Source organism: Thunnus albacares, chromosome 11 (assembly GCF_914725855.1).
Source record: "Thunnus albacares chromosome 11, fThuAlb1.1, whole genome shotgun sequence".
Taxonomy (NCBI): domain Eukaryota; kingdom Metazoa; phylum Chordata; class Actinopteri; order Scombriformes; family Scombridae; genus Thunnus; species Thunnus albacares.
The window spans coordinates 18,868,906-18,894,893 of record NC_058116.1 but is presented as its reverse complement, the minus strand read 5'-3'; the positions used below and the strand labels follow the sequence as shown (position 1 = coordinate 18,894,893).

General features: G+C 38.7%; 1 protein-coding gene across 2 annotated transcripts; it reads right to left on the bottom strand.

Annotated features, from left to right (window-relative positions):
- Positions 1-143: 143 nt before the first annotated feature.
- On the bottom strand, positions 144-25,315 carry ikzf2 (IKAROS family zinc finger 2). Of its 2 annotated transcripts, XM_044366572.1 has the most exons (9): positions 24,632-25,315; positions 23,299-23,382; positions 21,602-21,648; positions 15,782-15,883; positions 12,284-12,478; positions 10,617-10,784; positions 6,659-6,796; positions 5,873-5,986; positions 144-4,995 (listed from the first exon to the last, which is right to left on the bottom strand). In XM_044366572.1, exons 3-9 carry the CDS (start codon positions 21,627-21,629, stop codon positions 4,190-4,192), a joined length of 1,551 nt encoding a protein of 516 aa, XP_044222507.1. In that variant the 5' UTR covers positions 21,630-21,648; positions 23,299-23,382; positions 24,632-25,315; the 3' UTR covers positions 144-4,189. The 2 variants fall into 2 exon arrangements, with proteins under 2 accessions (XP_044222507.1, XP_044222508.1); XM_044366573.1 differs by lacking the exon at positions 24,632-25,315 and having other exon boundaries at positions 23,299-24,625.
- Positions 25,316-25,988: the final 673 nt, after the last annotated feature.

Sequence of the window (25,988 nt, the reverse complement as noted above, 5' to 3'; positions counted from 1 at the left end):
TCACAATATTTAAGCATTGTATTTATTCGTCCCACAATGCAATTATTTAATTACAAGTAAGATACATTTTGCATGTTTGAAGAAATTTTATTATAACAATATGTCTGACTTCCTGTTTCAAAATTCACAAAACAGACAAGGCAGTAAAATCATTTCTTTAATAGAGAGAAACCCATGCCTTAAAAATATACATTGCATTCTTCAAAGCAGTGCGTCTTCATTTAATGTCACTGATGTTGAAATCAGGGCTGAACAATCCTCCAACTTCCATCGACATATTCAGTGTTGGACTGTCATGAGAAATTACCAAACAACTTCAATTACTGTGCATTTGTTTGATAAGTTAATCACATATTTTAGGAAATAAAAATACACAACCATATGCAAATACCTGAGAGCCCTCGCATCAGAAAATTGTCAACAATATCAGAGATGACCAATCAGCACACACTTCTGGATCATTTCAATATTCAGTGCCAAAATATACACCTTTCATATATTATTTCTAAAAAATACAATACACCTGAACCCTGTCTTTTACATTTTTGTAAACATTTTTAAACTTAAAACTAAAACACACAAAATTTCACAAAACTATTTGCATTAACATTTCAGCAGAAAAATAGACATTTAGCACACTCATTTTTAAAAATTTACAAAAACATCCCCACATTCGGAAACAATAGCAATGATTTTGATTTTCAAGTAAACTCCTCACTCACATGGAGGGCTGACAGAAGACCTCTTTTTTTCTTTTTTTTCTTTGTTTTTGTTCATATGGCTGCTTCAGTTAAAGAATTTGTGTCCAAGTAAGGCTGTTGTTATTACAATATTACTCTAAGAAAAAAAAAAAAAGAAGAAAAAAATATGTGCCTCATATCTTACCAAATATATCATGTAGAACAAAACAAAAGAAAAAATGAGGAATTAATATTTCAATTGAACATCATGTCATGTTATTACCAATTCAGTTTAATTTACTTCTGGTCTGTTTATTTGTTATTCTTTCTGAAATGGATTAAGAAGAAAAATCAGGGTAACATTAACTTTGATCATAGTATTATTAAAAGGATATGCTTTTTTAGGAGGACCCCAGATAAGGCTTTTTTTTTAGATAATAAATATATACAGGAACAATATAATAGAAGAATGTATAGAGTCAGTATCACTATCACAGCTCAAGGTGTAAACAAATTCCAGTGCCAATACTTTATAGACAGTAAGTTTTTATGCTAGCTGGGTACCAGTTGCGCATAAGAGAAGCAACATGTAAACAGAGAAAAAAGCTGCCTTTTGATCACAAAAAGACATTAAATGTAGATGATCACTGAGTTTAACCCTAGAGAGTAATCAACTGTTCATGATAGAAAACTAACCAGTGTAAAACTAATAATACCAAACTTCTTGCATGTACTGATACAATAAAAGAACATGTTCATCAGGCAGCGTAGCAAATTTCCTGTGTGCATCTCCAAGATTGTTCTCTCAGACATAGGACTAACCTGTGTTGTATCAATGATTGTCTTCCCCTCTACTTTAATGTGATAATTAGAAAAAAAACAAAAAAAAACAAACAAAAAAAAAACAATGCTCCCTTGTCAGGGCATGGACATAAAGTGCATGGCCAACTGTACAAAACACAGTCTTATCTGAGTCCTTTCACAGGGAGAGACGGTAACTATGAAAGAGCCGCAACTGGCCTTACAGATCTTAAAATCTGTTATCCTTCAACATACTGTAGATGACGGACAAGGGCGGCTTATCTCCAATTCACCATTTGCATTTTGCATGAGCTTTGAGCAGATTTACTGAGGTGACTTGGAATGCTACAGTTTTGGGAAGTGCCTTCAAAGTAGTACAGTGTGGTAACCGCACTCCTCTCACTTTTCCTCTTGCTCATGCTGTCTCGCTCTCAGTCTCCTCCGTAAAAGGTCATGTATGAATGTGGTGACATAATGGCAAAGCAAAGAGGAAGATTCAGAGAGAGAGAAAGAGTGAAACACATTAGTGTGTGTGCTTGTGAGTAAGATGGTGTTGGTGAGGAGGAGAGAAGCAGCCTGGTTCAAACAAGGTTAATAATACCACGGTAGGAAACCAAAATGACGAAAGCCCACCATATACGTCAAGAATTTTCTCAATCCCCTCAATTCCTATAATGCAGTAAATTGTAGAAGATCAGCTTCAAATAAAGCTGCGTTAGGCACAATTTTAAGGACAAAGTACCTCAAAAAGAGCTAGGCTTTTTGTGCAGAGTCTGATGTGTCCCTGTATTTGTCATGACGTACAAATAGAAAATGGCATTGAAACTGGACATGTAAGCATGTATTTAGTGTGCTAGAAAACAGCACGAATAATGTGGACCCCACCTGACCCCACACCCAAGAACTGAAGAAGCAGCACAACACATACACACACCCATCCAAGCTAAATCACAAAGTGTATTACATCAAAAAGAAGGGCCTAAAGCATAGAGTGGGCTACAACAGAGAAGACCATCCCATGCTGTATCATTACCCTGCTTTGCCATTATCCCTGTGGTATCCATTGCTATAAAGAATCAAACTCCAATAGTTAAATGATTAAAAGCAAAATTTAAACCACCCTTTTCCCATTTTAGGCTGTCGATGTGCAAGTCCGCCTGGAACTGTTTCAAACAAAGTACAATGCTCCAAGTTATACTGTGTGTTCACACTGCAAGCAACACAACCCATGAGTCACCAAGATTGATTAATGTTCTATAAGAGCAACCAGGTTAAGAAACATATGGCCAGTTATTTATGTGGAGAATGCACTAGCTGGGCAGCTTAGAAAAAAAAAAAAAAAAAAGATGAGAAAAAGATGGCTGTGGCAAAACTTTATGGTCACAGGGCTGACAAGAACCACTGTGCACTTCCTTGTTTCATGATCAGTAGTTCCATCTCATAAAAGCAAACTGGATGGAGGCTGGTAACTTTGGAGAGAGTCACGATACAAGCAACAAATGTAGTTGCATGATATATGAATAAAAAATAAAAATAAGATTAGATTTACAAATGTACTCTATATGATCACTTTAAATGCAAATTTTATAATTTCGTTAGATTAACTATTTTATATTTCCAACTTGGTGTTAAGAACTTTTGCATTTGAAATTATTCTTTGCGCTCATGAATGTAATATATTAATGTATGTGTTAATTTATTTACAACTTTATTTTATTTTTAATTATTAAACTCTAGTGAGCAAATCAATCTAAGTATGCTAATTCATAAAAAAATATACAGTTATATGAGGCAATACCAAAGCAGAACAAAATTCTGGAGATGATGGCATGATGGTTCAGATTTCTACAGCAGCCGCAGACAGGTTCAATCAGAGACAACCACACCACACCACTGACAGTCAAGTCCAAATGGACACCAAGTTGCTAGAAGTTTGAACACACAGTACCAGATGACCATCATGTGCCCTGGCAAACAACACCAACTGTACGGATTTTGTGCAGCATGCCACAGAAAGTGGTCCTGTTCAATGCCATGATTCTCTGTGAGGTCTGTTTTTAGCAAGAATTTAAAATGGTTTTAAAACATTTACTATGTTAGACATAGATGATCAAACTTTTTTGAATACATAAATTCCATAGCAGCACATCCTGCTATTATGTCTATGAAAGAATTTTCTGAATTTGAGACTACCTGAAATACTTTGGCTCTGTCATCTTTGTTAGTCATGACATTCTTTCTGGTTAAACAGTTTATCCAGTGCATTAAGCCCACAAGGTTGGAACATGTTCTAATATTTTTTATGCATTCTTTACTACTTGAGGGTGAAAACACTATTTCACTATAAAAGCATGATGAAGGGACAGCCACAAAAGGAGACATTTCCAAACAAGACTAAAATGAAAAACGAGTCAAAGTCATCTAACAGCTGCACTGTTATACAATTCATGAACAATTTCTGAAAAAAAATGTACCTTTCTTCCTCTACAATAAATCGTAATTAAATATGTATAAAATGTGTCTTTGGCCCGTACCTTCATATGATTGTTCAACTGTTCAGGTTCACACTAAGTAGCTTAAAAAGAAGTCTATGATTGTGCTACACTTGTCTACAATGCCATTCAACTGTGGAGTCTCAGAGGTCTGGGGATAGGGACGGATATCAGGCTATTGCTCCTTTCCCTTCTTTGTCTTTCTTACCCATCCTCTTACTGGAAGGTGTGTTCACCACGGACTATGTGAGAGGAGAACTCATAGCGGTCTTTGCTGCGGTGACCACAGATGTTGCATTCCAGTGGATCTCTGTAACCATGGCAACCCATGTGGATGGTATACATGACATGGTCCAGGAAGAGTACCCGACAGTGCTCACACTGGAAGGCCCGCAACTCCTGGCCTTCACGTCCAAAGACCCGCACCCCTTCCTGACTTACAGGCCTCTCTGTGGCCACTCGCATTATCCCAGTCACCATTCCACTTCTGGGTGATGCTTCTCTCACCCGGTCACCTGAAAAGACCACTGCTGGACTTGCTTGCGACCTGAGGCCGGGAGGGGGGTTGCTACCATGGTAGCTTTGCCTCTCCTGAGGGCTGCTGCGAGCTGAATCGGCCGAGTCAACTCCACTGTGGTTGGGAGATTCCTCTTGCCCTGGCTGAGCCTGCCTGCCCTGCCTGGTCAAAGCAGTGGGGCCATTTGAGGTGGGATGGCTGGGGAAATCAGTGAGCAGTGGTAGCTGTGGTGGCAGCGTGTCACAGTTTCCTGGGCGGTCTGTTCGTTGGCCCAGGGGCAGGACATGATGGAACAGGGGGTTGACCATGGGCACCACCTCAGCCATAGAAATATGGGGCCCTGGATGGTGGAGCATGGGCCGAAGTGTGTCTGATCCAAGGTAAGTGATGGCATTGCTGATGGCCTGGTCCATCATGTGGGCCGGCATCAGTTCAGCCTTCTTCTCGTACTTGAGGCCCATCTCATATCCTAGGTCAGGGTAGCTGAGGCGTGGGATCTTGTCACCTGCATGAAATAGAGTAGCACTATGACTATATAGATTTAGTTTATTTAACAATATTAGGCCAATTTCAAACCATATGACACCAAACATAATCAATTTAGATCCAATAACACATGTGGAGGGAAACACTTTTAGCTTTTAGCTACTCACAGAGGGGACTAATAATATGCACAGGTGAAAGCGTAATTTGACTTCACAAAATGTCCTCTATAACCAGCCAAACGTGGACTTGTTTTTTTTTTTTTACATTTTGTATTTGATGTTCTGTGTGTACGAGTCTAATGGGGTGGAAAGCCCCATCCATCTACTACTGCACTGTTTAACCCCTCCAGAACAGGGATGCGGTGAACTGTTTTCTCTCGATAAGAGCAATGGCAAAGTTACAGGTGTACCTAACCACAGAGTGAAAAACATTTCCTTGCCTCTCAGTCATCCGCTTGCTCTAGCTCGCTCAAGCTCTATGTCTAATAGTGTGGCAAATAAAACCAATTTCAGAAAAAAAAATGCTCAAAAGTAGAGCATGGGTATTGTGTGAACAATCTAATTTTGTATGATGCAACGCTGAAAAGGAAAGGAAAACTAAATTAGCACAAAAACAAACTGTTAATAAAAAAATATTCCATTTTATTAGCATAAAAGTGAAATCAGTAGCAAAGTGCTTTGCATGATGAGTATTTAATTAACTAACTACTATTATATGTTTTAAGACTACTTTTTGTTTTGCAAAAACAAAAACCTTTTGTTTTGCAAAACAAAAAGTTTTTGTTTTTGCAAAACAAAAAGTTCAAATCACTCCATTAAAGTCTGCTTAGACAAATAATACGTGTCTTGCATGCCAATAACAGAAAATAGTGCCTGACTATGTTGATATATACCCACCCACAAATTTCTGAGGTGTGGTGCTCTTCCTCTTGCCAACATTGCTGTGCAGTCTTTCAATAACAGGTGGCCGATCAAAGGTAGCCATGGGCCTTGACTCTTTAGGAACCTCACCTTGGAAGGTTGAGAAAGGAAGGGGGTTGGAGAAGGCAGGAATACATTTAGGTGTTAAATCATGGGAGTTTGAGAAAGTGAACTAAAGTGAGATTGCTAGATTAACAGATCACTCTTCCTGGGATGTGAAAATTAAAAATGAAGACAGAATCACTTTTTCCCCCCAACTTTTCATTGTCATTTTAAAAAAAATCTTAACCACGACGCATCAACCATTCAACCACAACTCAACCCCCACAAATCTTCCCAGTCCTCTTATGATAGGACACTTTGTTTTTGTTAAAGAGTTGCATTTAAAGAACGGATGGATGATTTAATTCAATAATTTAAGAAGTTAAGTTAAATTTTAGATTAATTACAAAAAGTGTTTACAAATAAATTACTGAATGTATTTGTAAACACTATTTTACACACTTTTCCATTTTTATTCAAATGAATAAAATGTAAGAAATGTACATTGAATAAATAATAAACAAAAAGCCAGAGAGACACTGCAGAAAGAAAAAAAAATTCACTTCTTTATACTGGACCAAACGTATATACACAGGGTACATTTTATATAGCAATTTTCTTCTGTAAACAAAATCCAACTTTGCTACTGCATTGTCTCCTCTCCATTACACAGTAGGCTGCCATCATTTTCATGGTTTCAGTTTCAGTAAAACTATTTACCTGTGTAAGGGCCAGTGTTAGCGGTTGGATCCAAGCCGATACTCTGCAGGTAACTATGGCAGCGTTCTTTGTGCTCCTCTAGGGAGGTCCGCTGTTTGTAGCTCCGCCCACAGTAGTTGCACTTGTGTGGTTTTCCAACTAAAAGCAAAGACATTCGAGGGACAGCATATTAATTTCATTCACTACTGACAAACAGACAAAGAGAGTGGGTAGTGTCCAATGAGATAATGCAACCTGCTGCAGCGTTCAGGCAGTGCGTAATAGTAAATGCTGTGAAGAGTCAGCAAACAAACCAGAAGCAACCCTCTGAGCTCATGGATGTTCCACTACTAGTGTGAGGATTCCACACTGTTGCCAGACAGAAAGACAAGTTGTGGGCGACAAAGATAGTTGCACCAAGAAGTCTGCGTTGCAAAACGCTTTGGTCTCTGAAAACATACAGCTAACTCCCACTTCTTTGGCAAAGCATGAGTGAATAGCAGAGTTGATAATGAATCCCATAGTGGTGGTAGGAAACAAACTCCAATGTTAAATGGCTATGGAGGTGGAGTATGATTCATTGAGGCGTTTCTATGTAATTCAATTCCTTCCAACCTAGCAAGTGGAAAGATGAAGACATATTCTTTACATCTATCTCTGTGAAGCCATAAACCCATCCATTCTTCCATCTATCCACCCCTCCTTCCGTTTGCTTTATCACTCAATGGATGGATCAATGCATTGGTGGATATTTGAATAAATAAATGCTTTAATAAGTGAACATATCAGTAAATCATGTTTTATCTTGATATGTATGTAACTGTAAAATTATTGGTCTTACACATTATTTCATTACACTTTCAGCAAAGACATTAAATTGCTTTTTGTAAGATGAACAGTGATTCTTGGATTTTAAAAAATACAGGACATCAAGGTGTAGGCCGATAGTTGTTTGGGTCCCTAGTGTCACTGCCTCTGTGCAATGGAACTACCTGAGTCATTTTCCATATTGAGGTAAGAGTTGAATTAGAAATGTGTAAAAACTTCATTGTGTTTAAAGTGAAAATCCTACGCATGCAGACACTGCTGAAGAAATAGGTCTGTGTCCTGTGCTAGAGTATTCTCAAAACTAATGTAATGACTCATAAAGGAACTCGGTGAGTGAACCGGAGGCCACATAAGCATACCAATGTGACCCAGACACCAATAATTTGCAACGAGATGTAGTAAGACATTCACTGGCATAATGGTGACAACAATTACTAGAAGAAGATGCAAAGATGAACCAGTGCTCTTGTCACTGCAAGAACAAAGAAACCAAACATATTTCAGTTTGAGGCACGGTGGCTGTTACACACATACATACACGCACACACAAATTTAGAGACAGACACGTGAACATACTGTAAAAAGTCTTTCTCCTGCAAAAATGGATGTTGGGTTTCTTCTCCTCTTTTTTTTTTTTTTTTTGTTTGTTTTTTCAATAAAAAATACTTAACATGTTCTACAAGAGGATGAGATATTCCTTTAGCTACTAATGTTACACTTTCTTCCCTGGTCTATTTTGTTGATGATTTGTGTAAGTGAAATGAAACCCACTTGTTACAGAATGACATGGCCAGTCATTGCCATTCTTACATCAGCAAGCACTTTTTCAGTGAATCATGTGGAATGGTAATAGGTTTTCTGCTTTATCTGTAATTCAGTACTCTTGTGGTCTATGAATGACATTGTATCGATATAACTCGAAACTCGGATTCATTATGATGTTTTTTTTTTTTTTTTTAGTATGAACAGATGTTGGTGAGTGACAAAGGGTTTCAATATTAATAAAGTGTGGGTAGGTGTACCCGCAGGGTCATTGCAGTAATATTCATTTTGGGTAGTGAAAGAGTAACTTCTAAATGAAACGTCATCATGGAAATATTTTTTCTTTTGCTCCTTTTCAGCCGTGAAACTAAAACAGTGCAGTAGGCAGTATTCAATCAAGTATCACTCCCTTGTTCTCAGTGGCTTACATCTACACACTCTCTCTCTCACACACAAAACTTCGTTATTTTTTCATATTTAGATAACCACCCACACATGACTTTGTGCAGATGTTGGATGGACCTTAAGAATCCACCTTTCTATTCTTATTAATGCAAATGGACCATACTGTGCACTCAGACTCACTTGAATGATTGCATTTGGCTAATAAACGGGAACTTGCACAAATTTACATCTTCTAGCTTACAAAATGTGAAATCCTTTGCCTCTCAAGCAATGCCTCCCCTGCATTATGATTTCACTGATTAACTATGCCTCAACGGAAAATGTCATGTTCCCAGTCTAACATTCAACCTGGCCTTAGGGATAGCTGCTTAATGCAACACACTTTTGTTCTGCTGCTCTTCCTCCATATTTCTTACTCTTGTCTTACATTTTTCAACGCCTGACTTCTCTTTCTATGCTTTATTTCTCTCTTTTGGCTACACCTGTTCTACCTGGCAGGGCACCAGGCCAGAGCTGCCAAGTTTGCAGCACCAACAGACTAGAGAGTAGTGAGTCCCTGTATGTAAAAAGAGAATCATGACAGCACAACTTGGCAACATCAAATTTCTCATATTCCTCACTAAATGACCAGAAGAAGGCAACTTACTAATCATGATTTTACATGACACAAGAGGAGGTGGTGGAGGTGACAAACATATTCAGCTGAACAACAGGAAGGAAGTGAAAATAGCAAAATGGTCATGGTTGATGATGGAAGATAGATGTGGAGAAACAGATAATAAGATATGCATAAAAGAAGCATCTGAATGGCAAATAGAACCTAATCCAGAAAAGAAAGGAAATCTGTGTTCATAAGTAGGCCAGGGCTATTGTGTGAAATATATAATATTGTCTAATGCAACACTGAGAAGGAAGGGAAAACTAACTCAAAGTGTTAAATAAAGCATATTTCATTTTTTAGCACAGAAGTGAAATCAGTAATTGCATGGTGAGAATGTAATTGAAGAAACAACTGAGATAGAGATTACAGGTATGCAAACAGACATTGTATGCAAACACATGGACACACACCCAAACACACAAATTACTACCTAAAAAGAGAACTGTGCATGAATAACCCCTGTGGCGGCATTACATGCAGAAATGACAGTATTGTCTGACCTTGATTTCAAAGGCGCAAAAGAGGGGAGAGCACATCCTCTTTGATAGAAAAAGTGGGTTACAGTTGAGAGACACAGCCAGCACTCCACATGTGTTTCTCAACAGACTGATAGTTTCCTCCTTAGCGAGTCAGCCAGCTAAGGAACAGTATGTCCTTGGTACCTAACCACAAAGCACTTTCAGAGCTGTCTATGTGATAAAAAAAACACCACAGCGTCTGTCCAACAACAATATAGTGTCACCAGTCAGCACGTATGGCTACTGTGGCTAATATAGCTCTGCTAGATCTTATATAAGCTGACACACAGTCGCACAACAATTCAGAGGAAAGAAATATCTCAGGAGAACATTCAAGAGGTACTTACAAAGATTGTGTTTTGAAAGACTGGGGGGATAAATTATACTTATCACAAAGATTTGAGATTGGTTATGTTTAACTAGGTCTATACTTCCTGGTGTATGTGTATAGGAATATGGTTTGGCTTTTCTTAAGTATATTTTAGTTCAAGATCATTCATTTCTAAAGGAACTAAGTATTTTTCAAGGTTACTACATTAGGTCAGAGGTAAACTAAGGTTATTAAGTATAGCACAGGAGTGTGGGCATGTAACATAAGCATAATATTAGGAAAAAATATTTAGGCAGGGGTCTGTCTGAAATGTTTAACTATCTTTAAAAATAAATATAGTCGATCCTATTATTAAACACAGTATGGGTTGATTTTTTTTTCAGATCTCTGAAGCAATTCTGATGAAATAAATTAAGCCTCTTCTGGGTAAAAGAAGTGCATTCGTAAAAAGGGAAGAGAAGAGGGTGAGCTTACCAGCATGAGTGCGCAGATGACCAGTGAGGGCATCTCGCCGCCGACAGGCATAGTTGCAGAAGGGGCATTTGAAGGGTTTTTCGCCTGTGTGCAGCTTGATGTGTCGAAGCAGGTTTCCCTTCTGGGTGAACGAGACGCCACACTGGTTGCACTGGAACGGCCTGTCACCTGAAAGAGGCAGGCACAGGAAGTCAATACCACACTCATTGTGGATGATGTTTTTAGAAAGCATCAACAAGCCTGCAAACAGTTTTTGTCTTTAACTGAACTCATTTACCTTTTCTGATTTTTTTTTTTTTTTTGTAACAGCTGACTTTGTTTCATCATGTGTACGAACCACTTTCCACTGATGGATGCTTTATAGTTTATAAATGAAATATCACACCTATCAAATTCCTACTATATATACTACATGTCCTCATTTGACATATGATGCATAATAATGACAGTCAAGACACAAACCATCTGTTAAATGCAATATCTCATTCGGATAATGAACCATTTTCTACATTTCCACAGTTGTTATAGTAAAAGGATCAAAATATAACTGTAACTGTAATAAGCAAGTACAATATTGGTGCACCATTGAAAAAACCTTATTGAAAAGGATGTATTTATTTGGGCACTATGAAACTGTGTTCTCAGCCATAATGTATCTTAGTTTGTGCATTCACACTGTTTTACGCTGACCCAAGCCCAACAGATTACATTTGTAACAGCTACGTATGGGCTGACGAGTGATGCTGTTGCATTGTGACATCTAAACCTGTTTCAAACACTAACTTTAAAGTACTTTGTTTCCGTTTCATCATTATTGACAGGTGGTTGTATTATGCAGACGGATCGCCCTATTGTAGACTTCCTAAAAAAACAGTGTAGAAGGGTAGAGTGGTTAAGATATTGCTGTCAGCATTTAGAAAATGATTTGGATTAAAGAAAACTAAAGTTAACTGCTATGTCTTGAACTGCAATCGAATAAAACAAAATACAATTCTAACAATTTAATTTAACTCAATTTAACTGAACTGAATCAAAATACACTTAATTTAATTGAGCTAGCAACTTCTCCCCTTGAGAAGACATGTACATCAGGTGAAGAAGTTGGTATATTACAGATATGGCTATAGTATACTTAAAAAAAAAAGTGGCTATACTGCATATACTATACTTCTGTATATTTTCCAAAATACATGCAACATTTTCTATAGTTATGAATTGGAGTATGAGTCTTTCTATCTAGTGTATGGTGGACTTTATATCATAGAGGATACTGCAGTTCAGTGCACACTTCTGATTTAACAAGAGAAATATGATCATAATACTGTGACAACCAAAGCAGTCATGCCGTCAGTTGGAACAGGTTATGGGGGATTCCAAGGATATTTTTTCCCTGATAATAATTCTAAGTCTAAGGTATTGTCTTCAAACAAAAAAGACAAAAAGAAAAAAACACAGAAAGCATTTCACACCCACTGTCGAGGATTTCTCACTCTACAGATGGGGAATCGTACACAATGCCCTGTTTTTAATGGTTGAAAAATAAATAAATCCTGTGTGGATTGTTAATTTCAAAATATATCCATGAAAACAATGTCACAATTATACCAGAAAGCTTCTTTAAGCATTACAAGCTTTTAATGGCACTTGGAAATATACTGATCCGTTACCATTAGGTTGTCGACTTTCTGCATCAGCTGCCATACTTTGCCCAGACAATCCATCCTGTGTGTTGCTTGGGCTGACAGTCATGGATTCCTCTAATGCTACTCCCTCCTCTTCCCCTGTTTGGCCTAGCCCTTCAAGTGCTGGACTTTTGTTGTCAGCCTCCTCCCCTGTTTCTTCCTCTTGCTTAATCGTCAGTTCTGTAAAACAAAAGAAATAGGGATATCCTGAAATGCTAAGTTGTGTCTAATGCAGATGATGTAGAATTTAACTCCAACCCTAACTAGGCAAGTGCTAGGGTTAGGGTTAGAGGTATGAGTAGGCTCTAAGGAATTGAGCTGGACTGTAATGGTATGAGGATGGACTGAATTGAGGTAGAAAGGGAATGCACATGGGTTGACTTGAGTGGGTCAGCTGTGTGAAACAGTATTATACAGAGGCCTTTCTGCACCATCTGTTTCCAAGCCATTCGATCTGAGTCTACAGCCTCCCAGGTGTTCAGGTCGACACTCAAGGCCTTCAGGTCTCTCTTGTGGACGTCTTTGTAGCGCAGTTGGGGTCTGCCTGTGGAACATTTTCCCTGTACTAATTCTCTGTAGAAGAGATCCTTGGGGATCTGGCCATCATCCATTCACACCACATGATCGAGCCAGCACATGCATCTCTGTTTCAGCAGGGTGTACATGCTGGGGATTCCAGCTCTTTCCAGGATGGTGTTATTTGGCACTTTGTCCTGCCAAGTGATGTTCAGGATGCACTGGAGGCAGCGCATGTGGAAAACATTGAGCTTTCATTCCTGTCGGGCAGCACAGGGTCCAGGACTCACTGCCGTACAGGAGGGTGCTCATGACACAAGCTCTGTAGAACTGGATTTTGGTGTGCTCCGTCAGCCTGCTACTGGGTGCATCATAGTAACTTAGCAACTCAACACATAAGCAGCATTAGGATGGACTGACACATTGACAAGAAAGAGAGAGAGAAAGAAACTGGCTGGTCTGGTTCCTGGCTGTCCCTGGGGAGAAAGGGAGTGTCAGAGGCCCTGTAGTTTGTAACACCTGATTAGCAATGGAAGACCGGCTGGATGAGAAGGGTAAAAGATTATATAATTGCACATGTGTGTGTGTGTGCGTGCACGCGTGTGTGTGTGTTGGTGCGTGGGTGGTAGTGGCGGGAAACTATTCACCACCTGCAGTCTCTAGTGATCAGTCACCAGCAATTAGTAATACTTGCTTGCATGTACACTAAAATAAAATACAAAAGATCAAAAGATAGCACTTCTGCACATGCAACAGACACAGCTAGACTCAGCTGCATTCACCTCCAGTCTTGTCCCAAAATAATCACTTGGATTGTGCATATACAGTTCAGTCATCAAGACAACAAGAAATTGTGCTTTTTTGTCAAGTCCTTTGAGACAAACTTGTGATTTGTTCCTCTTGGTCCCCTATAGTGGACTTGATTTTGTTCCTACTATAGTTGTGACAGGAATCGTCCTAGGTAATGAGCCAGTAAATTTGGGAGTGTCTTATACTGAGAATCAACTCCCTGTCCTGAAATGGCTTAAGATAGATGTGAAAGGGGCTTTAGATGTAGTGCGGAAACCGTCTGAACACTATCCAAGCAAAACTTACTGATCCTGATGATCCGGTTTTGGGATTTACAAGGGTAATAATCACAGTGTGAGCGTATGTGGTTGCTTTACTAAAGCTTCCCATTTGACTGCATCCATCAACTGTCCCCTCAGGCTTTGGAGCCCCATCCATTTAACTATAAAAGGTCAGTGAAAGCAATTTAAAAATTCAGACATTTTCTCCATTTAGACTACAGCAGGAAATTTCCACAAAGAACCTGAAATCTTTAAACTCATACTGTATGTTGCCAATGCCACCGTTTGTTCAAAAGAAACACTTATCCCAATACCCACATTGCGATCGAGCCTTGTCTTTGACAGCTGTATCCTGGCAACACGGAGCAGACCTGAACGTCCTTGCTATTCAGCTCCTTGCATCTTTACATCTGTCTCTTCCAGTGTGGCAGAGAATGCATAGAGTGGTCAGATGAGGATATACTTGAAATTGTTGCTAGAACAAAAGCAGCAATGAACAGTCCTGTTCCATATAGAGTGCAGCAGAGTCTGCAGTTTTTTTATGTTTCCATTAATGCATAGAAAATTAGGAGTAAAGATCACAATTGATTGTAAGTTTGACTGAAAGCAACACATTATGAAGAAGACAGTCTGTCACTACTGTACCATCCCAACTGTCACGTAGCCCAAAGGCTGTAATTCCTACCTTTTAATACCACACAGAGCTCACAATACCAAGAAATTTGACAATGTTTCATGCGTATTTTCATCAGATGATATGATGCAGTTCTTCTTTTGTAACAAAACCTCAAATGCAAAATCATGTTAGGCAACTTCCAGCATGACAACAGCTCTTTTCAGTGAAGAGTATTTCCCTGTGAAGACCATTGCTCGGCTCACCTCCCTGTATCTCTAAACTTGTGGGAAACAAGCTTCTCTTTTTCTCACTAAGCTCCCTCATCTCTCTTAGTTTCCCCTTTTCTTGCTTTGCTGTTTCACAGTGACAATACTAGAGCTAGTCTGAGCAACACCTCTGGTAAGGTGCAATTTAGTGCAATACGTGTGATATGGTACAACAAAATGCTTTGTACAAAAGCTCCTACTATAGAAATAATTTACTCACTGTGGCAAGTGTTCGTCGTCAGTTATATTTATTACTAGTGGCTTTTTATTGTAAATTCTCAAATTCAATATTTGAGACAGGACTTTGTTTCTGTTTTTTTTTCTGTATTGTAATTGGACTTCATTTATACAGCGGTTTATGCAAAGTGATTGTTTGCCTCTCATTCACCCATTCACACAGATGGCGGCAAGATACAAGGCACTGGCCTAATCATCAGCAGCAGCACCTCTTTTCTGATCCGCTCACATTTGCCATGTTAATTTTCTGGTTCTGTTGAAGAGAACTTAACACATCCTCTGCCTGTTTCACCTAAAAAGCCTTTAGGGGAAATACACAAATCCATTTTCTTCACTGGTAGGCCTTTATTATGAATGTGTTGAGTAACTTAACGTTGAGAAAGAAAAGTACTGGTGGAATTCATTACGTGGCCAGTGTATTACAGGTACTGCTTATTTTATTTTTCATCAATTTTTTTTTCAAGCCTTCATTCGTGAAAGACCTTGATTACCTCACCACCATTTATTTGAGAATTAACAGTGTGTTTATGTGTGTACATGAGCTTGTTCGTCAGACTCTGGTCAAATATCTTATGTAAAAATAATACAAGAGAAATCAAGGAGAAATCTGACTTGTCAGAGGTGGATGGCACTAAATGGACATCATTTGATTGTTTCAGGTCAGTACAGGCTCAACATATTGTCAAACTCTAATGTTGTTATCTGTCTCTGCATGTGCACATACTTTAGTTGTTCTTGGCAGACTGCACAAATGTGTATCTATCGATTGTGCACTCACCACTGGGGGAATTAGGACCCTGAGGAACAGTCTGTCCATTAGGTGTTGACATATCCACCAACATTCTCGACTTCTCCTTACCGGGAGAGCATTGGCCGTTACCTAGGAGACAAACAGAAACACGACAATCTTCATTGTGCTGTACAACACTGTAGTTGTTTAACAAGTAGTACTGTTATGTGAAAAAATGAAAGTTTTGTTGTGTTTGATGTTATAGTGTATATGCAATTTTAGGATTAAAGCTCATGAAATGTTTCAAAACCAGGTGAAGAGAGAAATAAATCGTGGAGAAGCAAGAAACAGTAGTTTCTGAAAAACCTAATGTTTTAGAGGATGAGATTCTTATAAACATGATACACTCCACACCTGACCTGGGAAAGATTTCTTCTTCATTTTTATGAAGATAAAAACATTGAAAGTGAGTAGAAGCAAATCTTATGGCTAGCTAAAAAACAAACACATCACATAATGTACAAAAGCTTTATGCACAGCATTTCCACAAATAAAGGAAATTCAATTAAATGATTCATTTTATCCCTCTCAGATCTCCCTCTAAACTTAATCTGAATGGAGGTAACACTACAAAACGCAGAAAGCTAACTCAACTGTCTTTATGCATCTATGGGATCCTAATGTCCAGCAAATGTGGATCAGATTGCATCCTCTCAGCAGTCTGCACAGAACCCAGGCTATGGATAGCCCCATGTCCACTCAGAGGGAGAGCAAACCAATCCCTTATCTCCTTACACCCCGGCCCCATCGGGGTCACTTGAACAATACAGTGGCAACAGGCAAACACCCCTGCTGACCCAGGTGTCAGATCCCTGAGGAACCACAGTGAGCCATCATTCACCATCAACACTATTAACGGTTTTCTCAAGCACACTGACAATTGAGAAGAGCTAAAAAGAATTCATGGTGAAGTTCTCAGACTGCCTAATGCTTTTAAATTTGATGTAGCAATAGCTGTAGCAGAGGAGGTTTCAGTAAAAATCAAAGGGATATACGTACTATATCTGAAACTGCTACAAGGAAGGCCCTGTTACAATTTGTCGGTGCTGAATATGTCTGCAATGATCCTTCATACATGAAAAAGAAATCTGTGTCAGATCTCCTTTTGCTGTGACAGCTCCTCTTAGTTTGACAACCTCTTCTGTGGTATTGTTCCATTGTAGTGGCGGCCCCACTGAGTGGGGCATACTGGGAGACGTTGTCCATGACACAATCCCTGGGCCTGAGCTCGGGTTGCACAGGTTAGGGTTGGAGGAAATCTCAGGTGACCAACGCTGGCTATCCCTTGGCAATGCTGTCCTGGAGACAGGAGTGGCCCAGATTTGTCATGAAGGATTTTCCATTACTGTAGCAGACGCTGACAGCTGCCTAGCAGCACCATGGCTAAGTTGGTTCAGGCATATACTAATGGTTTTGGGCTGTCTGTGTTCAAATAAAAAAACACACCCCCCAGGGGAAAGGCATTTTGAGTAATACACCAAATTGGGATAATTTAATGTACTAGCAAGTGGAAAGGAACAAATTTGTACGCATGATGAAAACAGAATGAGACATGTAGGTGTAACAATTGACTTTTGCATGACTTTATCACAGATGCCAAATTAATGCATTGCTTCTAAAGTACAGTCATGCTCTCGGGAATTTAACAAGGGTCAATGCAATTTATGGTCTTACAAGGGAGCACAAGCAATTAGAAATGGTATCTAGGGTCAGGAAAAGTATGCTATGACAATAAACCAATATTAAACCGAGGTCAAGCTCTATCTGCCTGCTTGTGATGGCAGAGATGAATGAAAACGATGCAAAGAAAAGCACATACGTCTCACTGTGTGAGGAACTGAATAAGATTATTTTCTTAAGTGACAAGGCACTCCGTTCCGGCTTGCTGGATACACACCGTATGGGATCTGGTTTTTCCTGTCAAACCCTCAGCCTTCCTTGAGACACAGATTCATAACACAGACACACGCACACACACACAAAGACACACCACTGTCCCAGTAACAAACATACAAATAGAAAAATGATAGTATTAATTAGCCTACTTCTGAAAGCTATGACATACTGTACTGGAGGTACTACAGTAGCATCATGTTTAATTTGTGAATATATGAATACAGTTATATACATACACCTTATTAATTCCAGATGTATTTGAAGCAGCTGTTGTTGATTGCCAAGCCATAGAGTGCACTGGTGCATTCCATTTTAAGTAATATATAGTATGACCCAGAAAGGAGGGAAATCTGGTACAGTACGCAGATAACTACTCTTACATTATCTGCAGAGATGATCTAGAAATCAGTGAAATCAGCAAAGAGTCTATGGTAAACTGGAGCCACTGAGCAACTTTGCAATCTGCAAGTTGCATTACAGTAATACTGCAGCATCCACGGAGATGAAAGACCATTAGGTCATGCGGAAAATCATATTTGCTCTCACATACACATATCGTCATAATTTCACACATATAGACCACTATACTCCCTCACACTCCTAAACACACTTATATTGAAACATACTGTCTTACTCACATTACCATTTCAGCAAAAAATCATGTTTACTTTACAGTATTAAAGGGAACTTATCATGCACATTTCCATGTCTATGTTTTTATTCTGGGGCTCTAGTGGAATATCTTTGCATGCTTTACAGTTCATAAAACTCCTTGTTTATCTTATACTGACCCTTTATGCAGCCCCTCAGTTCAGCCTCTGTCTGAAACAGGCCGTTTTAGCTCCTGTCTCTTTAAGGGCCCCCTGCCGATGATCCCTCTCTGTTCTGATGGGATCTAAATGATCAGATTTCACAATTGCACACCTACTTATGGACAGGTAGCCTTTATCAGGCTGAAACAAGTGACTTATATTTCTGTGCAGTTAAGGGAGTTTGGTGAATCCAACTTGGAGCACTTGTATGAGCAAACTGCACAGAAAAAATAGTTTCAGGAGTTTTAGGATAAGAATACAAAATTGCTCTTGCATGAGGCCCAATGCCCATGACAGTATGTTAAAAAGACAATAGTGCATGTGAGAGAATGGGATAATCTATTTCAATTCAATTCAATTTTATTTATATAGCGCCAAATCACAACAGAAGTTATCTCAGGGCACTTTTCATATAGAGCAGGTCTAGACCGTACTTTTTATGTGAGAAAAAGATTGCATATGTGATAAATTATGATAGTATATGTCAAGGGGTCAGGTTTGGCCGTGTGCCGCCATATGCATACCACTGGGGTATGTGATAGAGAACAGGAACATATGTGTGTGGAAAAAGTATACTTGTATGTGAGAGTATGATAAGAGAGAAGTTACTGTGACAATGACTGTGCATGTGGCTCAGAATAATAGTGTGAGATGATTGGAAGGTTGGTTGGTTTTAAGCCAGAGGGCAGCTTAAATTCTTGATTCCTGGTTATCTAACAGGCTTCTTGAAAATAAAGCCTGTTGACAGTGACACTGTTATCAACGTTTGGGCTACAAGGAGTATTTAAATCCAGCATTGGTGCATTTTACTGTAGGTCACCATGTTTTATTAGTACAAAAGCAAGATGGCTCTGTTTTTTCAGATATTTTACCTATCCTTATCCTTAGATTTAAGTTCTTTACAAGGCTGTAAGCAATTCAGGAATTGAAACCACAAATATTGTCAATCACATGCAATTTCATAAATTGTTAGGCTGTATGTCTCATATTACTATTCTGACTCATAGATAATATTATCCTCTCTTTTATATAGAAAATATTAGTATCTACTGTGTATGTGAGTGAGAATAGTAGTAGTAGTCTCTCACTCTACTATTCTAATTAAAATATATTATTCCCCCCCACTAAAACTACTTGTATTCTTTCTTATATATGTTTTCACATGCATGAATTTTCACCTTTCTTTATTCACACAAATTTGACTGCTGGATTTTTTGGCAGTCTTTGTTTATTTATCCCAAACAGTCAATGTAACAACTGTACATATGTTAGTATTATTAGGCAAATCCATAACCATGGCGATAGTAATAAAAAAATATATCCACCAAGTGTTTTGGATAAAGTTTCACTGAATGTAAAAAGTAATCACTAATATGAACCTATGTGAGCTTTTACAATGCTTTTATCACAGAGCTACAACTCTGTAAATGAATAACAATTTGAATAGGAAATGAGTTGCAGTCAAGTTTTATGAACTGAAATAACATTTAGTTTTATCAGTCATCAGTTACAAGTTACTCTGTGTTGAGTCAATTGAACTCAGTTCCCTGTCAGTCTAAACTATAATAACTGGAGAAGAGAAGGAGCTGATTCACTGGACGGTAACTATCTGCAACTTGCCATCAGGGGAAATCGCTCAAATGGTACAAAATGTGGCCCAAATTACCACATCCGACCAAAACACATTGTATTTGTCCAATCAAATACAAATTTACCCAATTAGGCGGAAAACCATAGAATCTGACAAAATTGGTCACAGAACCTCAGATAAGTGCAAATTATTTGCTCATTTTGAGATATTTTCAGCTCTCACAGACGTGTGAAATTTATCCAGTCACATCTTTGAACTGACTTTATATACACTTTTGCCACCTATAAAATTGAATTCACGTTCAGTCTGAACACTCTCACTCACACATACTTCTCTGTATATTCGCAGTCGCATATAATTCTCATTTACATGTATTCTTTTTGACACACACCACATATACTATCATTTTCTCTTGTGCGATTGTGTGTGTATAAAAGTATAGTAGTGAGCGGAAACAGAGATTCCTGCTGCGTGAAGAACACTATCGCTTTGCATATAAGAGAATATAGTTTGTGACAAGCAGTGTATGCGGGAGTGTATGAATGACAGTGAGTACAATATTTCTGCATGCAAGAGAGGATAGTAGGATATACTGTACAGTAGTACAGTGGGTAGTAGTGTATGTGGGAGAGTACAGTTGTGTATGTGCAAGATTATGATGTTGTGTACCACAACAGGTATGATGTATGACCTAAATTTTCACTCATAGTCAGCAGTACTTTGTCAGTGTATTGATAATGCAGTAAAATACATGGGAGTAATGAGGATGTAAACTGTTGCATTCCACAAAGATTTTACTTTTCCACAATATTGTGCTAATGGAACAGACTATTATTTGTTCCACAACTATCATTTCAGAAGCGTCCCACAGACGGACAAGGAGAGGAAGAGCCTCCATTTCTTCTTCCACCACCAACCCTACCCCGCCTGCCAAGTGTTCCTACAAGCACAAACCCCCAATGGAGACCTGAAAGTCCCCACTGATGTCATCAACAACATGCTACCTGTTTTCAGACATGCATACCAAAGCAAAATGCAAGGGGGGCAGGGAAGATATTCAAGAGACCTGCCCAAAGGAAACCAGCAAAGGGCAATGGAGCACCACAAAGTGCATATCCAGTATCTGCTGCATTCAACAGGATGTTGCTAATGCATCGTTTTCTCTACCTTTGAGGGGTGAACAGGAAAAAGGCTGCACTAGGGGAAAATCCCTTGAAATGTTTACAGTGTTGTGATTGCAAAAATGTTATTTTTTGTATCAGTTTTGTATCACAAATGTGGATGCGATGTGAAAATAAAAATAAGCTAATAACGTCATAATCACCAATAACCTAATAACACACAGACAAAGTAGAGTCATCATTGTCGTTATCATGACTGCCATCATCAGTGCAACAAAACACAGACACACATTCGGATACACTGCATATACTCTGTCATTGGCCTAAAGTATGGGCAGTGAGTGTCAGCATGCATTGAATGTAATGAGTTAGCCATATGAGGACTTACTAGCACAGTAGCCTTCGGGAGCCTCCATTTCAAGAGCTATGGGAGTGCTGCACGGATCAAGAAAATAAATATTATTGCAACTTGTACATTTCTATAACACAAAGACTTTTTTGCATTTTCTCTCTATTCTTAATTTGTTTAACTGGATGAGCGTATTAAAAAAACTGTGCTGCCTGGGTTTTGTGTTACATAAAAAGCGTGCAACAATGATATGCAATGATATGCACCTTCAGAATGAACCTTTGTCGAGCATTCACACAAACAACATGAAAATATAATCTATTAATTGGTTTGAAATCATATTAATACCCACATTTACACCTTCAGACACGTGGATTTCAGTGTACAGAGGTGCATTACAACAGAGACACAAGTCTGAGCAGCTTTCTTTTTTGGAAGTAGTCATGTGTATTTAGAAAGCTACTCTATGAACTATTTTAAATGTGCAAACATCCGCGTTTTAGTGTCATGTTCTCTGTAAAATATGTTCTAGTCTAAATAGAAGTTAAATTATAGCCGGTTTGGTCTCTCTATTTGCTGCCTTTAACTTCCATGAAAGTACACAGTTGTGGTTTGCATATCATATATGAGACCCAAATTTGATTGAGACAGAAAGATGTGATTGATTATTTAGGCCCTAGCGATTGATTACTTAAGCCATAGTCTTCCCATTCAAAACACCCAAAAGAAAATGATTTGAATGTACCTACTCACTACAGTGACAGAGTGATAGCTGTGATGCTTTAACACATTTTAAAGGGTGGAAATTGAATAATTTCAGTTCATTATGTTACTTTTTTTTTTACTTTTTGTTCAAACCTGGCATTAAACCAACCAAGAAAGCTAGTTCAGTCACAAAAATCACATTAACTTCAGGTGCAACACGAAGCGTTCAACTGTGCAGAGATACACTTTAACACAAGCTTCTTTCTAAAAACTACATATATTCTCTAAACATTTAAAGGCATTGGTAATGCATGTTGTCTGCAAGCGCTTTGAAGTACTTATAAATTGTAAGGAAGTTGAAAGTTACTAGTTTATTCGGATTTTCATGAATTGCAAGCTGAAGTTTGAGTCCATCTTCATCTTTCAAGCCAATGTTGAGTCATTGTTGTGTAGACGGTTTGTTAAAGTCAAGACATACTGTATTAAGTGTGTTAATAATATTATATAGCATATATTATATATGACATTATTATATTATAATATTATGTAGCATTGCATCAGAAAGAATAATAAAAGACTTTTTCAGTATTTATACACTGACCCTGATCACACTACTAATTTGTATTGTGCCACATCACAATTGTCGGTGTCCTTAAACAACATGGGTTTAACTCTTTAATTTGGAGAAGCAGAAAAAATAATTCTAGTCTGTCATTACAGAAACTTTCCTTTTGATTGTGAAACATATTGCCCAACATCTTTTCTACAAGTAATTCATTGTGGTAATGTGACTCAGAGTCAGCTGCAATTTTCTTAATAGTCTAAGATCCTAAATGAGCCCCCCTCTACAGTTACATAGAGGAAACTTTGGCCAATTTACAGTCCCAACAAGTTGACAAACCATGTGTTTTAGATTCGAAATAACATGATAAGCCTCTTAACAGCTAAAATTAAAAGTGAAACATGAAAGCAAAACAAGAAAGTAACATGCAATAAGTAGACAAAAAGGTGAATTCATATAGGCTAATTACCTTCAAGTGTCTCCCCTGTGCAAAATGAGTTGGTAATTTCAGTCAAGGACGGAGGGAGGGGGTTGGTAAAATGTCTCCACCTCCCTTTAAAGAAACAAAAAAAGTCAAAATTACTTATGTCGTCCAGTGATGTCTCACCAACGTATGAAAGGGGGAAAAAAAGTCAAGTCAGCATGTTTCAATAACACTCCAGTGAAAATAATGTCAAAAACATCAGAAAATTAATTTGAGTAAGTTCAGAGAAGCAGAAAAAAAGTTAAGGAGGAGCGCATCTTTCCTACAGGTGACTGTCGCTGCGTTAAAGCCTTTTCTGCGCGCGTCCGGTCGAATTTTTCACTTTAGAAGCGACACCGACACCGTCCCGTCAAGCTCCACACGCACTCGACTCAAACTTGTGACATTTCTTTAGAAGTCTCAACTAGCAGCTGAGCCTTACACAATGCACACTTACAGTAGGAACATCGAGGGGGAAGACTCAACAAGTTGGTAAAGGAAAGAAAGAGAGGGATGGATCAAACTGGATCCACCGGTTCCTAAGGAATTAGCCATAGTGGCAGGGAGCAGCCGAGCTATTTTCAACTGGAAATCCGTGGGTAGGCAATGTTGAAAAGCTAACTGTGGAGACATGACTCAAGGTCGGACCTCACGGGTTTTACCTGCTGAGGCGGGCAATGGGAATAATATGATGTAGTGGCAAATTAAACGATGGGTAAAGTGCTGCACCACCCCACCTTCAAAATGCATTAAACAACAATATGATAAAAGCTATGAATTATCCAATCAGAGAATGTAGAAATTAAAATTATTGCCGCCCCCCTTTTCTTAATTTATAGGCCTACCACTTTTGATACTTCCTAGTATGTCTGCACCATGACTTTGCAACCGAATGAATATTTATGTCAGCAGCAAAACGGTGGGAGAATTCTGTGTTACAGACAGGTTAACCGGTGAGGACGGTGCATTCGGCAACAGTGCATCTCTGGATCAGCTAGCCTGTATAAAACGTGAAGCGCGTTTGTGGCAACGCGTTGTGCTTCTCGTGTTTGATGATTTTTTTGCTGGCTGTTGGTGCCTGCGTGGCTTAGCACTGACTGACAGCGGCAATTCAACAGGTTATCCGATCACCGCAGTCTACAGCAGAGCCCGTCTGCCTTTCCATTCATCACACAGACGCTCCTTGTCTGCCTTTGCTGCAGACATGCGCCTCTAGCAGCGTCTGTAGCCTATTGATAGTCGAATGATATTGAATTGCTATATTAAAACAGCAAAATGATGATTAGTTAATACAAACCGTCTCATGCACTTATGTTTCTCTCGCTCTCTTTTTATTTACCTTAAACACGTAGGAGTTTATATCCCATGAACTTGCACATTGATCCAGACTGAATGTCTCGGTTTGGAATAGACTTCATTCTAACCCGACATGCGCCATGCAGCGCGGACTCAAAGGTAGTTTGGTTCCGCAGCAGAAGCAGCAAAAGCAACAGTTGTTAAATCCACCACTGACTTCCTCCATCTCCTACAGCAGAGCAGAGCAGCAGACAACCCGCCCGAGTTGCTATTCTGGGAAGTTGGTCTGACACAGAGAAACGGATCACAGAGTGTGGACCCAGTCTGCCTCTCTGCTCGGCAATCGATTAGGTTACAGGGGCCTCTTATTTCTAAGGCTGCAGCCAAGTTATGTCCTTTGGCGACAGAAAACATCACTGTCATACTGTTAGAATATTTCTATAGACACAGCAGTGTACTCAAGGACATAAAGTGACCACATGCGTTTTTTACATACCCTGCAGCTATGTATATATTTTAATAAAATTATCACAGTTATATTGCAGTAATTTGGCAAATGTGTGACATATTATTTAATTGCACATGTTATTATCTAGTCTTGTCTTGTCAAGAATGTAAACTATTGCAATAGAAAGAGATTTAGTAAGAAATTTTTGAGGATCAATATCAATATTTGAGAGTTAAGAAACGTGATAACAATGTACTGCACCTGCCGATATTCACTTCTTAACATAAACACAACAAACGTTTTTGATAATTATCTCTTATTATTTTTATTAACGAATTTCAACCAAGATGTGTCCTGAGCAGGACATTGTATAGTTGAAAAATAAACTTGTCAGTGCTCTCTGGTGGATAATCTATGTAATGGCAACACTGTTTGAAAATTTCATTAAATTTACCGTATCTGTGGCATTTTCAATTCAATTAAATTTTATTTATATAAATTAAATTGTCAAATCACAACAGAAGTTACCTCAGAGCACCTCAGAGCAGGTCAAGACTGTACTCTTTAATTTTCAGAGACCCAACATTCCCTCATGAGCAAGCACTTGGCGACAACAGTAAGGAAAAACTCCCATTTAATAGGAAGAAACCTCAAGCAGAACCGGGCTCTAGGTGGGCGGCCATCTGCCTCGGCGCTTTGGGTTGAGAGAGAAAGAAAGAGGGGGAGAGAGAGACACAGAGAAGCACAATAACAACAATAACAATGTTATGATGATGATGATGATGATGATGATGATGGTTATTATTATTCTGATTATGAATAATCAGAATAATAATAGAAGTATGACTGATAATAATAGCAGGCGTGGGTGTCAAGCAGGACCACGGGGGTTCCCGCAGCCACAGTCCATGGAAGCCCACGATCCATAACTAGGGGCTCCACGATCCTGATC